This window comes from Labrus bergylta, chromosome 20, assembly GCF_963930695.1.
Source record: "Labrus bergylta chromosome 20, fLabBer1.1, whole genome shotgun sequence".
In the NCBI taxonomy this organism is placed as follows: Eukaryota; Metazoa; Chordata; class Actinopteri; order Labriformes; family Labridae; genus Labrus; species Labrus bergylta.
The window spans coordinates 5,152,345-5,166,185 of record NC_089214.1 but is presented as its reverse complement, the minus strand read 5'-3'; the positions used below and the strand labels follow the sequence as shown (position 1 = coordinate 5,166,185).

At 41.0% G+C, this 13,841-nt stretch overlaps 1 protein-coding gene across 3 annotated transcripts; it reads left to right on the top strand.

Annotated features, from left to right (window-relative positions):
• Positions 1–300: 300 nt before the first annotated feature.
• Positions 301–6,867, top strand: and1 (actinodin1). Of its 3 annotated transcripts, none has more exons than XM_065948973.1 (7): positions 301–467; positions 945–1,038; positions 2,837–2,881; positions 3,575–3,720; positions 4,274–4,681; positions 5,006–5,260; positions 5,388–6,867. In XM_065948973.1, exons 2-7 carry the CDS (start codon positions 966–968, stop codon positions 6,414–6,416), a joined length of 1,956 nt encoding a protein of 651 aa, XP_065805045.1. In that variant the 5' UTR covers positions 301–467; positions 945–965; the 3' UTR covers positions 6,417–6,867. The 3 variants fall into 3 exon arrangements, with proteins under 3 accessions (XP_065805045.1, XP_065805046.1, XP_065805044.1); XM_065948974.1 differs by having other exon boundaries at positions 942–1,038; positions 3,578–3,720; XM_065948972.1 differs by having other exon boundaries at positions 942–1,038.
• The last annotated feature ends 6,974 nt before the right edge of the window (positions 6,868–13,841 follow it).

Here is a 13,841-nt window from a genome sequence, read left to right as displayed (position 1 = left end):
AATGAATTGTGAAGTTTGTTTACTTCAAAAGACAACGTCCTGTACCTTTTTCCACGTCTCCATGTCTGCTTCAAGCCCTCCCACCTTCCCTCTTTTTCTGTCTTTAATTACGGTTCCTCCAATTGGGTAGAACTTTCTGAAAGTTTTCCAACCAATCAGGCGTCTCGTTGCGGTGGCCCTTGACCCCCTCAGGTGCTTCCCTACATGTGTTTCTACTGTGTGGCTGTTAATGAGTGTTTGTTGCGTGTGTGTGTGTGTGTGTGTGTTCGGTTTAAAACCGTCGTCCGATTCCTCCGTCAGAGCAGTCTGTCAGGAGGGCCACAGGGACAGGGTGCAGAGGAACCTCTTTCACAACCCCGCACAAAAACACACTCACACAAAATTAGTGTTTGAGTCCAGGTGGGCCGAGTCATCATTTGAGTCCACATCTGGATCTACAGACAGACAGGCTGATAAGATAACCACAGGTAAGAGACTTAATGTTTACTTTAGGTACTTTCCAGGGATCCAAGTTCAGGCTGGAGTCAAGTTTGAGCCCTAAACAACATCTGGTTATGACGAGCCAGCAGCTAAGTGGCAACATGTTTGTTTAGGTCACAGCCCTCCAGGTGTAAACATGCACATCTTAAGAAGGGAAATGTAACACCTTAAAAGCAGTTTGTCTTCAAAAGGGAGAATTCTGGCTGCTTACAAATCATCTTTGTGGGCTTTTGTTCTGAGTTCTGCAACTAAATCTGCAGCTGTACAGAAAAAAACTTGAAATTTAACCTTATTATTTTAGCAATAACCCCCCTCGAATTTGGAGCAACAAAAAATGTGACTTTACGCTCACATTAAAAGTGGATCTGGAGATTAAAACGAGGAGTTTTAAGGTGTAAAAGTGATGGTGTTGAGTGTTTTAATAGAGGACAGCCTGACTTTGAACGTGTGTCTGTGTTTAGCAGGAGAGAGGAGGAGGTGAAGTCATGACTGGAAGGAGGAAAACCAGTTTCTCTGGTGTGATGGTCGCCACTCTGCTGGCCCTGATGCTGCTGCCTGGTGAGTACACAGTGAGGACCAGAACATCTGCAAACATCTGTAGCAGGGAGTCAATGGTAAAATGAAAGCATATGCAATCACTCGCTCAAGTAGAAGTATTCAGATTCTTTATTTAAGTAAAAGTACAATGCAGATTTTCAACAGCGGACTTTTGATTGTAATTATATATGATTTAAAAAATAAATAAAAAATCCATTTTTTTTCTATATTTTCTTTACGGTTAAATTTCTTGCTTTCAGCTTGTAGAGCTGGATTATATTGTGATAAAATCCTAAAATCATAGGGCAACTTTTAGGATATGGACATATGTTTTTGTTGTGGGTTTTTTTGTTAAGTAAAAATCAATTTGTATCTTCAAAGCTTCTAAATTCATACTCTCCAGAAATGTATGGATTTAAAAATTAAAGTAATGTGTCATGAAAATACAGTGGACTAGAAGTAGAGAGCATTTCCTTCATTAAAATATGCGCTTAACATTTACACGTTATCTCCTTCTGCCTGTGTTTCTACATTCTGCGTATCATTCTTCAGTTTGCTCTGAAGCCTCAGTGTTACTCCGCTTTTTTTTTTTTTAAACCTCTGAATAGATAATAAGGCATTTGAGTTATAGCTGCGTAATCCGGCCTGCAAGGTTTCAGGCGATGGGTTAGTCGGCCTGCTCAGGGTTTCTGCCCTCCATCAGTTCATGGTCAAAGATCTTGTCATTGCTAAGCTGGCTAAGAGTGATTGTAACTCAACTGTGCAGCTTTTTTTTTATCATAATGTGTCTCTAACACAGCCCGTGGTTTTCATAAATCATCTATAAAGCTTCAACATAAAGACCGGCTGCACCACCTGTTTCCACATGATTGGCATATTTACAGCAGAGCAGAGTTATCTTCCCTTTAAAGGTGGTTTTAGAAATCGCACGTCTTGATGGTTAAAGGGGGGGGGGGAGTTTCTTTCATCATTCCTGGTCCTGTAAAAAATTAGTACCTGTCAGCATCACCTCCTCCTCTGCCCTCTTAAAGCGCTTCTGTTTCCAGATGTGCCAGCCAGTATTTTACAGGCTCATAAAGAAACAAACAGCCGATCCACTGAGACAGCATCATTTAGCCCTCCCTCCTCTTCCTCCCCTTCCTCCCCTTCCTCCCTGACATCTCTCCATCACCCCGGGTCACCTTCAGCTTCTTCTTTGATTCTGTTTTCTTTCCTCTGTAAATTCATGCTTGTTACCCTTCATCTTTGACCTTCCACGCTACAGTGAGCACCACATCTGCCTGATTACTCCCATCAAAGCTTATCACAACTCTTTTTTGTTTTTTTGTTTTTTTTTAATCAGAAGATTGGTGTTTTCCCAACTCTGTCACGCGTCACATAACCCTGAATTATCCCCCTCTGGATCGCTCTCTCTTAAACCTGTTCACTTCTTCATCCTTTTCCCCTCTCCTTCTGTAAGGCATTAACACCTTTTCCCCGCCGAGATGAAAGAAACACCAAGCTGAATCTGCTGTTCCCTTCGCTGCATGGGGTCAAACAGTGCACATACGAACACATGAGACAAGTGCAAACACAGCTCTTTGGAAGCGCAGCGTGGGGCCTGAAGTTAAAGGCTCACCTATAAAATCTACAAAGAGCTGCAGTCTCCAGAGCTTCAGGCAGAGCCAATTACCCCCGCCCTACTTAAGGAACAATATCCGCAGGAATTATTTGAGCTTTAATGTCATTTATTGTAATTTATATATTAAAGGCACATTAAAAAAACACTTATAGAAGTTTTTGGATTTAAATCTGTTTTTCTTTTTCTCTTTATTTCTAGCATTTTTGTCTGCTGGACCAGTTGTGAAGAAGCAGAAGGGAGATGGTAAATATGTGAACTTTATCGTGTTGCATACACATTCACCTTATTCACAATGCAGTTATTTACAGATCAACTGCTGTTAAATTGTTTTTAGTCAACTGCTGTGGTAAGTTATTAATAGTTTCAAACTGTTGATATCATAACACTGCTTTGAGTTGGTCGTCTAGAAAGCGAAAATGCATGTAACATATTTCCAGATTTCAAATATAACAGCGTATTTTGTATGTTAACTTAGCTACTGTGGGGTGCAGATAGCCTAGCGGTTAAGTGGCGCCCCACGTACGGAGACCATAGTCCTCAAAGTGGACGGCCCGGCTCGAATCAATTCTTTAATTCAAAGTATTAAGCTGCAAGTTCCCAGGGATAATAGACTAAAAAAGTTCTTGAAATATGAGTCCAAGGTGGTACTTTTAGATTAAAGAGTAACACCTTGATTTATCGCCACACTTCACCTTGCTTCAATGTATCATCAGCACTTACCAGACTCACAGCTATATCACATTAGGTATCCATCATCACACGGTCGACAAGTAACAACAATTATGGCTTAATGACGCCTAACCCTTGGTAAACAAGTTTAAGACCTTGAATATCTTGTCGCGAACTTTCAAAGTCATGAAAAAAGAATTTGATGTCCAAGTGAGCGTTGAAGAATTAGGATCAGCTGTGCCATCTTTTCTTTTTTTAAAATCTCAGCAGGAGAGAATATTCAGGAGAGCTCGGCTGCTGCAGAGTTACACAGGAGGCTGAGCCGCAACCGCAGGAACATCAGCTGGTACAAACAGCACTCCGACTTCTGGGGATGGTACAAGTTCTTCACTGAAAATGGAAATACGGAGGCAGTAAGTGAACACACAAATACTGAAGGCAAGACAAGACAGTTTAGGAAGACAGAAAAACAGTGATTAGATGTTTAAAAATTATGAATAAATGCAAAACAGTGAAGAATTTTAATATGTGAAATTAAGAAACATTGCAGGTGACTAATATATACTGTAAATATAAGTCTTCAGATGAAACAAAAAGCATATGCAGTTTTCAATAATTTTAAATAACCAATGAGTCATACACCTTTGTAACTTGTCAGGTGACTTGCACCAGTATTTCCACATAGAATTAGAAGTAAACTCTGCAGTTCCCCGGAAATGTAACTAATGCTAGCTATATGTGCTCTGCTAGATGCCACCCTGTAAGCAGACAACAACTCTTTGATACTAAAGACAATTCAAAGTGATACCATATATGAAGTCTATGCTTTTGTGCTCAAGCATATTCTGAAAAAGTTCTTCCTCCTGCTCCTGCTCCTGCTCCTTCTCCTGCTCCTGCTCCTGCTCCTGCTCCTGCTCCTCTTCCTCCTCCTCCTCCTTCCTCCTCCTCCGCCTCCTCCTCTCCCAGGTTCAGGAGATGGACCGCATCTACTTGGCTTACCTCCAGAACAAGAATCGCGCTGAGGGACGTCGCTCCTACAAAGCCTACCTGCGCCATCTGGGGGAGGTATACAAGTCCTGCTCTGATTCCGATGACCCCAACTGTGTGGCTTCCTACACCAGCAGGCCCAAACCGAAACCCGAACCCCCCAAGCCTGCACCAGTAAAAACCTGTGATCCCACCAAGGACCCCTACTGTCTGTATGCTGCTTTGGTCCAGGGCAAGAGCCCCTACCTGCCCCTGGTGATCCCAGATGCCGCCCCAGCACCAGTGAAGGCCCCTGCACCTCTCTACGTCAGGTCTGCTGCTCAAGCCAAGGACCCACAGTCAGGGTTTCACTACTACTCTCCATCCGCAGTGCCTTTCCTTTCCAAGGTATGCTTTCAGACACTTTTTCAAATGTAGTTCTTAAAGTCCACTTTAGACTCAATTATTCAATTAATAAAATAAAACACATGATGTAAAAGTGTATTAGGTAAAGAACACACTTTGGCAGCGTCAATACTAAAAATCAAGGCCTGAAGACAACGTTAAATTAAACTTATTTTCGTCTTAATTTGTAGAGTCTTTCAAAAAAATCCTAAACTTTGTCCTTACAAAAGCAAAAATGAAAAGATTCTAGGATTACTGTGAGATATAATAGTTCCTCTAAACACTATGTCACCAAGGTACCAAGTCTGTCTGTATTTCCCACATCAGGAGCAGAAGGCTGAACTCCTGCGTATCTGTTCATCTGAAGACGTGGAGTGTCTGCAGTACCACCTGAGAGCGGCCCAAGGTTATGCACCCTCTGCTGGACCTCCGCCCTCCTACGCTCACCTTGGCTGCGACCCTAGCAAAGACCCTAAATGCAAAGCCAAGCTGGTGCAGAAAGCCCCCTCTGGTCTCTACCTGCAGTACCCCAACTGTGATCCAGTCCGCGACCCGCTCTGCGCCTACTCTGCCTCCCTTGTGGTATGCTTTATTTTATTACTGCAATGCATTTCTGTAATTTCAGTCCATTAGATTTTTAACATCTGCCTTTTGTAACTTCACATTATAATGTGCTCTCATGCCTTAGCAATGATGACTTGTCTTCCAGGCACCGCGGGCCCCTAACCCCCCTGCCCCTGCTGGTCCTGGATCCTGCAACCCTCTTTTCGAGGAAGGCTGCAACCCCCTTACAGCCACCAGATTTGCCACTCCACCTGAGTCATACAAATCTGACAAGAGAGAGGAGGCTGCTGCCATTCGTGCTGCCCCGTCTCCTGCAGAGCAGAACCACGACCCGTATGCTATGTTTAGGGACGCTTATGCTAATGCTAACAGAGTTTCAGATCCTTATGCTATGTATCGCCAACCTAGCGCCCCAGCTTCTCCTCCAGCAAACGACCCATATGCACTTCTGCGCCGATTCATGGCCCAAGCTCAAGCAAGCGACCCATATGCTCCCCGGATGGAGGCTGCTCCCCAAATGGAGGCCGCTCCGGAGTCCAACCCCAATGATCCTTTCGCTGCAATCCGTGAGGCCGCGGCCGCCATGCATCGCCGTGGTCATCCCACCCCCAGGCAGCAGTATCCTTTTTCCAATCCCAATTATGAAGAGCCCACCCGGGAGGAGCGCCACCCTCTGGGCCCCCCAGGTAAGACCAAGGAGGGCTACGACTGCTTCATCGGCTACGATCGCGATTGCTTTCCCGCGAAGCCCAGCAATCCTCGCTCCGGGGTTCATCGCCAAATCGCATTTTCCGCTGAAGCCTACGAACCCCACCTGAATGCCGACGGCTCCCGAAGCGGCGTCCTGGAGCCAACCAACCCACACTGTGACCCTGAACACGACCCTGACTGCCGCCTGCGTCGCGTCGAGCCGGAGCAGTCGCATGCCGTCGCCCAGCCCGAGCATTACGCTGAGGAGGACCAACACCAGGGGGCAGCAGAGCAGCAACACGAGCAGCAGGAACAGGACCCATATGAGGCCGAGCCCTTCCAGAGCGGCCAGGAGGAACCTCACATGTCCTACCAGCCCCTCTCACAGGGTATGAGCCTCCAGGACATATTGAGGCGCTACGGAGACCAGTTCCCAGAGCAGGAGGATCACAGAGGCTACGCAGACGACTACCGCAACAAATAGACGTGCTAACATACACATGCATGCAAATGGACATGACTACACAGTCCCGTGCGTTCTTGTAGCTTAGCCCTTGATCGCGACAAGCAGTAGGTCCTACCTGGACCTGATATGGGACACTAAGAGAAGCCTATGGACCCAATGAGCAAGTACATGCATGTACATCCACACATAGCTTCCAGCTGTCGGAGCATGCGCAAAAAGCAGAGTGTGTTCCTGCAATGTTTTCATCTTTTTTATAGTTGCTTTAGACCTGTTGCTTTTCCAGTTTCAACCTCACCTTTCTAAAAACCACTCTAATGCGTTCTGACTTTTTTAAATGCCCAGCTTGCTTCTGTATCTATGCAGCTCACATTTTTTTAATTTTGTTTGTTGCTTTTTGTCTGATGGTTTATGTAAAGATTTTTTTTTTTTTTTCATTTTGAATGTTCGAATAAAAAGCTCTTGAAAGATGTGTTTTTTGTGTTTTACTGAATCCTTGCATTTGACTCAACCGTACAAGTCCACCAAAGCAACATCATGGGACATCTGACTCACAAAGCAGACATTTGTATGTCTTTGTACAGCTTTTTATGGAAAATCATTAAAAGTTAGTCGTTAGTTTTATTCTACTGTAAAGACCAGAAATGCACAGACAACACATTAAACAGTACTTAGAATCTACAGCAGCTCTATGAGACTGTGCTTCAGTAGAGCTCTGAGCTCAAAGCAAAGTTCACAACATCCTTACTACAATGCTGATGCTACAAAGGTGTGCCCTTGTAGGTTTGCTAATTTAAGTAATATTGACTTATTACCAATTAACAAAGGACATTGAAGGCGTATGCAAATTTCATGAGTTTGAAGTGTTGAGACAGAATTCTTGAGCTCCCAAAAATAATTATTTTACATTTTCCTGGGGGGTAAAGTATATTGACATGTTGATTTGTCTTAGAATTTTAAAGAACTAATCATATTTTCAAATGACTTGGGTTAGGGTTATTTTAAGATATATCTGCTGGCGAGTGCAGCCTACAATTTGACTTTTAAACTTTGTTTTGAAACTTTTTTTCCCTTCTGAAGTTGCAAATCAAGGGCAGCTGTGGCACAGTTGGTAGAGTTGTCACTTCTCAACCGGAAGGTCGGGGGTTCAATCCCCAGCTGAGCAACATGTCCAATGTGTCCTTGGGCAAGACACTTAACCCCGGTGGTGGTGGTGTATGAATGCATGAATACATCACTTTAGATAAAAGCGTCTGCTAAGTGAATTGTACAATTGTAGTCAGACTGTAAAAATCAAAGGGGGGTTCTTCATAGCTAACTGCTGGTTACAGCTGCAGCCCTCATATGTAGCTGTCAGTCCTGTAGTGTTTTTTGTGTCACAGCATGTCACAATCCTGGGGGACCCACTGGGGCAGCGCCTGTGCTTCCAAGCAACACCTATGGATAGAAAACCAAATATCGTCAATTGAACACCTGATTATTGAATCTGACCGTTACTGTTTTATGGTTGTTCTCTTTATGTATTTGCTATGTTCATTAGCAGTGTATGGAATTGTGTTTGCATTACCGAGTAACATACTGTACACTTTTATCTGCGATAAACCTTTTTTTCTTTATAATGTTACCTGTCATTTTTCAAAGTATACTTCCCGCAGTCGAGTTCTTCCCGTATCTCCCAAAAACTTTCATTTTGTCATTTTTAAAATCATAAAAAAATTGTTTTTGTTTGTTTGGTTTGTTAGAAACCCTCAAACAACACTTGAACCTTTACAGATGAGCAGTAAAGCCTGTTTTTTAAAAAGGGATTTCTTTTGCTGCATCTCTCTCTCAGTCTCCAGACACACACAACACGAGGTGTTGGGGCCACAAAGAGCAGAGACTTGACTGTATCGATCCAAGACAAAGACACTTTAGCTTCTGCAGCCATACAGGGCTGGTCCATAGGGAAGCTCTGTAGTGCTGTGATACTTACAGAGAAGCTATTTCTAAAATGATTCACCAGAGCTATAGATGAAAAGAGAAAGAGAGAGAGATTTGATAGTAAAACAAAAACAACAGACGAGGGCTCAGAGATGTTAGACTCTCATTGTTCTCCTTTAAGATTTAACTGATATACATTTTGTTGTAAATTGTATCCTATAAATATCTTTAGATTAAGTTTGAAAAGCATCTTTTTTTTTAGATAGATATTTTTTTAATTAAGTCATTTGTACAAAGTTTGTAAAATCTACACAGCATTGGTTTTAAATATTAAAGGGAGTAAAGCACAAAGCAATTAAAGTAGTTTCTGATTATTCGGTTGCTCTCAAAGTATGATTAACAATATTTTAGGTGTTGGGATTTTTTAGTTAATTGTACAACAAAATATTGTGTGCAGTTGTAACTTAACTGACTGCGAGGGTAAACACTAAACACTGACTTTTTGGGACAATTAACACTGAAAACATTTTTTGTTGTCATATATTTATTACTTTGAGACTAAGAAAACAAGCATTGAGAGAAGAGGAAGAAGAAAGATAGATAAAGTTTTGTCGTTTGTTCCAGTTTCTGAGAAAGAGGCGATAGAGGTCAGGAAATACCAACCCAATCTTTGAAAGACAGTTGAATTACAATGATTCAAACATGTCAAATCAGACAGGAAATGACCTTCTAAAAAAAAAAATTGGAGCTTGATTACAGAACTTACAGATTTTGGGGTTCAACGTTTCTTCAATTTCTTCAGTAATCTTAAAATCTACAGGGTCCTGGAAAACAAAGAAAACAATGTTTCAGTCATGGCAAACACATGGACAATAAGAGAATATACAAAATGTCCTAGAAAATAATATGCTGCCCTGGAAAAATTTTTAAACATTCTCTTAAATTCATATCAGAGTTCACAAAAACAGATGACATTGTCGTCAGAAAGGGTAGAAACTGCGACCTTATTCTCAAAATTGTAAGTTTTTTAATTTTATTCTTGACATTTATTCTTGTTTCTGGAAGTGCATAACGAAGGACATCTTCCTCCTGCCATTGTTTATTTCTATTGCCTGACCCTAATCACCTTCCATAACTGGTCGCATCACACAGTCTGCTAACACCTGAAGTTAAAACTACAGTCACCGAAACTTCAAATGATGTAAGAAATATTTCAAATATCTTTTATAAGTTGTATAGATGAACTTGTCGTGTTTTGATCAGTCTCTGGCTCCGAGCGCTACTTTCAAATGTGTTTTTGTTGAGTTTGATAATGAATGGGAAGCTATGGCAGCCAAACTGTGAGCGAGTCAAACACTGGCTGGAAACTGTCAAACGGTACTAGTTTTTTTATTTGCTTATTGCCTCGACAAACGCAGTGGTGCAATGGACCGTATCATGACGTCAGTTGTGTAACATCTGTAACGGTGTCTCATTGTGCCGTTAATATTAGCGTACTAAATAGGTTTATGATTGTTGTACAGTTGTTATTCTTATATTGATGGGTTCGATAAATTGTTGATGCAGAGTTAAAGTGAAAGGACAAGACAGATGTGCTCTATTTTACTGTGAAGCTCCAGACTACCTGCTGCCTTGTTTGTTGTTGCTAATGCGGTGTTGTTACAAGTTTTAAACATGGTTTGAAGGATGTATTGATTGGTATCACTAAAGCATGAAGCCCTCAAAATTCAAAAAGTCATTGTCGGTATCATCCCGCTCCTCCTTCTCTCTTGTTGTACTTTGCAGCTGCAGGGTCAGAAAACACACATGTGCCTGCAGACTAAACCTGAGCCCTGTCATTACCTGCTTTTATCCTGAAATTGACATTTTCCTGTTTGATAGGTTCATTTTCCTTGGGTGTGGGAAAACCCCTCAGACTTACCTTTACTTTACTCTGACAGGTTTCCACTGCAGGTGAAGTGATGACAGCAGTATCTGCTTTCTGTTGAAAGAGCTGATTGATGTCTATTCTATTTCTCTCCTTTTATGTGATTATTACCAAGCCGCGTCTTTATAAAGTTAACCCTTTAAAGTATTTTTAAAAGCAGTTTAAACTGCTACAGCTCTAACTCCATAGGTTGTCCTATTTTACAAAAACTGAAACATTTCATAATAGTCTTTACTGTTTGAAAGAAACATAATTTACAATTCAAATTGCTGACTAAATATCCTAATTCACAACAAAGACATTTTTTTTGCCTAAGTATTAAGCTCTGTATTCTTAAAAACAAAAACAAAGGGGCAGCATTGAGTCTCAGTGAGCAGAGGTTCACTTATTGTAACTAAACCAGGCTTCTGTGACTCCCTCTGGAAACATTATAAACATAAAATCTATAGTGGCACAATTGGTCCCATTATTGAAAGAAAGAAAAATATAAAATACAGTGTTTGAAGAGAGAGAAACAAGCAAGGGCATCATCACAAGAAAGAGGCTTCCATCTTTACGTGTGTGTTCATGGGCTCCTTCGGGGCAAAAAGACGATGAAAAGAAACGTATCAAAGGAAAGACAGCATGAGGCAAACTCAAACCAAGTGTATGAAGTGAATGACGCTTCTAAAAATATCTGTCAGCAGCTGGAGGCAGACTAACTCAAAGTCAAACCCCCTGCAAGGACAGGAACACACACACACACACACACACACACACACACACACACACACACACACACACACAGGGAGAGACACACAAACACACACACACTGTAAGCCAGGACTCCCTCTAGTGGCTGCTGATGTAGAGACACGTTACATGTACGTCACTACTGTCAACAACAGTCAAAACTGATTATTTGTCATAGACTAACAATAGAGCACGCTGTCAGACTAATTAGTGGTCTTCACTAACATCCTTAACACCTCTGTCCTGTCATCAGCTGTTAAATCAATGCATTATTCACACTCAAAAGATGTTTTATATACCACCTTAAACTTGGAAAAGGCCCTTAACTCACCTCAAACTAATTAATAACTGGAACTGGCAACTATGAGGAATTATCACAAGTACATTTTATCATATTAAATCATAGATTTCAGTGCGTTTCCCTTTATGGACATGTGTTAATTTACTATCAATGTGTCTGTTATTATTTTAAAGGATTTTTACATTTATCTTTTTTTCAGGTTTGCGCTCTAAAATTATTTCGATGTTAACGCTAATTTGTAATAAACGCATCTCTTTAGTTTGACTTTATTGCAAACTGCAGATTATTTTATGAAAAAAAGCATGCTTTGTTTTACACCATGTTGATGTGATAAGGTGAAGTTCAAACAAGCATATACCAGAGGTGGTGGGTGTCGTATGCTGTACACACTTTGAACCTATTAAGGCAAATGTGTGGTTTGCAGTATTGGACAATATAAATATAATTTTCTTGTCTTGCTATTCACATTACACTGTCACTCAAAATTTGTACTTTAACACAAAAAACTGTCTGAGCCCACTTCTTGTTGATTGAAAATTGTGTTTATCTTAGATTTTACACAACTAAACAAGAATCAATCTGACCATGAAGCATGGTGAATGTTAAGAGCTCTCATTAAGCTTCCCATTTCAAACCAGAGCAGCACTGACAGAAATGAAAAGCTTCACTGTTGTTGACTCGGTTTGTTTTGAAGTTTATTGATTTTTTTTGCCTGATCAGAATGCGGCATCATGGTTTAGAACAAAACAATTGGAAGTGCTCTAAAATAGTGAAGGGGGTTTTGGTTGATCTTCGAACAATAAAAACATCTGGTGAATTTTTGTTGAAGGTCGCCAAATGTGATTTTATAAAAAAGAATCAGTCAGTGTCAAAAGTATTCAGCTTGTAGAAACTTTTCTGTCCATCAAACTGGACATGGAAAATAACAAATATTTCTCAATCAAAGATAAGCAGAGAAGGTGCATTTCATGGCGGCATCCCCCCAAAAGATGAGGACTTGAAGACTAGTGCTCTAGTTAGGGTTGGGCAATATGTCTTTGTTGTTTGAATTAAACTGAAAACCTTTCAAGAAACAAAAAACCTGACAAACGCCAACAGCATCTGTGACAGTGGATAAAAAATAATAGTTAAGTTTGTTAGCTAATGACTTGTGACACGAGTGCAAGAGCTGGGGTTTGAACCCCCAGACTTTCATGTTGAGACGCGATCAAAAACGGAACCACAGAAAGAAAGAAAAAAATTGGAAGGTGGTCCAGAAATGTATAAATAAAAAAAAGGCAGTCAGTCAAAAATGCGTGTAGAAAAACTTAACTTTGTTTCCCTTATAGAAGAAGAAGGATGCATTTTCTCCACTTCTCAGGTCTCAGGGACCTTTGAAAAGATTACCCTAAAAGCCAGGAAATATTATTCTTACCCTCAAATTAAATCTGTATCCATACTTTAAACAGAGATTGAGATATTAAAATCTAAATGCATTATGCTGCCACATTGCCTCAAAGTCTAAGGAAGCTTTTTATCCTGTGGTTAAGATAATGGACTGCTAGAAATGACTCACAAACTGAGACGGTATGTCGGCATGATGTGTTACCTAAAAGAAAAGGTGTTACTTCTGTCACCTTGTGTTCAGAGCTGAAAAACTGCTACCAGACGTAATGAAGCCTCAGGGGTTTGGGAGGGGTCCATCCCTTATCCTTTCCCCCCCCATAGCTAAACTGACAAAAGTGGAAAAAAATTGGAGAGGGCGGAAGAGATGGAAGATGCACATATATAGAAAAGGGAATGTGAAAGATATGAATGCACATTGGACTTGTTGCTGAAAGGCTGCGTTCAGAGAGTGTCTCCATGTACAGAAATACTCCAGGACATGTCACCGTTTTAAAGACGTCATGGTGTGAAGGATAAATGGTTCTCCGCTTCCTCTTTTCCCCCTATACGTCAGAGAGGTAGATTTGTCACACAGAAACGCACTGTGCTAAATCATCAGCGACTGTTAGAGGTGAGGTGGTTCAGATAATAAGTGATGTTCCCTGCAGCTTGTTCTGGTCTTCAGCAGTATAGATTGGTAAAGGTCATATTCGACTTAATGCCCTTTAAAATCCTGAGAAACATTGAAAGATCCTTTTTAGCGTGTCAGGGCAACATGTTGTCATAGTGGGCAGAAAAGGTAGATTTTATATGCCGCCAAACCCGACATAGTAAGTTAACAGGTGGACCGTGTCTGTGTGGTTGCATTGTAGGTGTGTGTACTGAAGTGTGTAATGTTGTGAAAGCCCCCATGGCACAAATGACCTTTACAGCCCAGTTTGTTTTAGAGTAGAATGGTTGAACTTTACACTATGACAAAATGAATCAGAATAAATGCTCGTATTGCAAATTAAAATTAAAGCAAATATTTTGATGTGAGCAAAAGTCAGTTCAATGTATTTGAGGACATTTTCACTGTTGGTGTAGCTACTCTAAAAATCTAGAAGTGCAGCAGTACTTAAAGAGGTCATTATGCCCTTTTTGGGGTTCGTATATTTAATCTATGTACCTACTAAAGTATGTTCACAATAGCTAAAGTTCT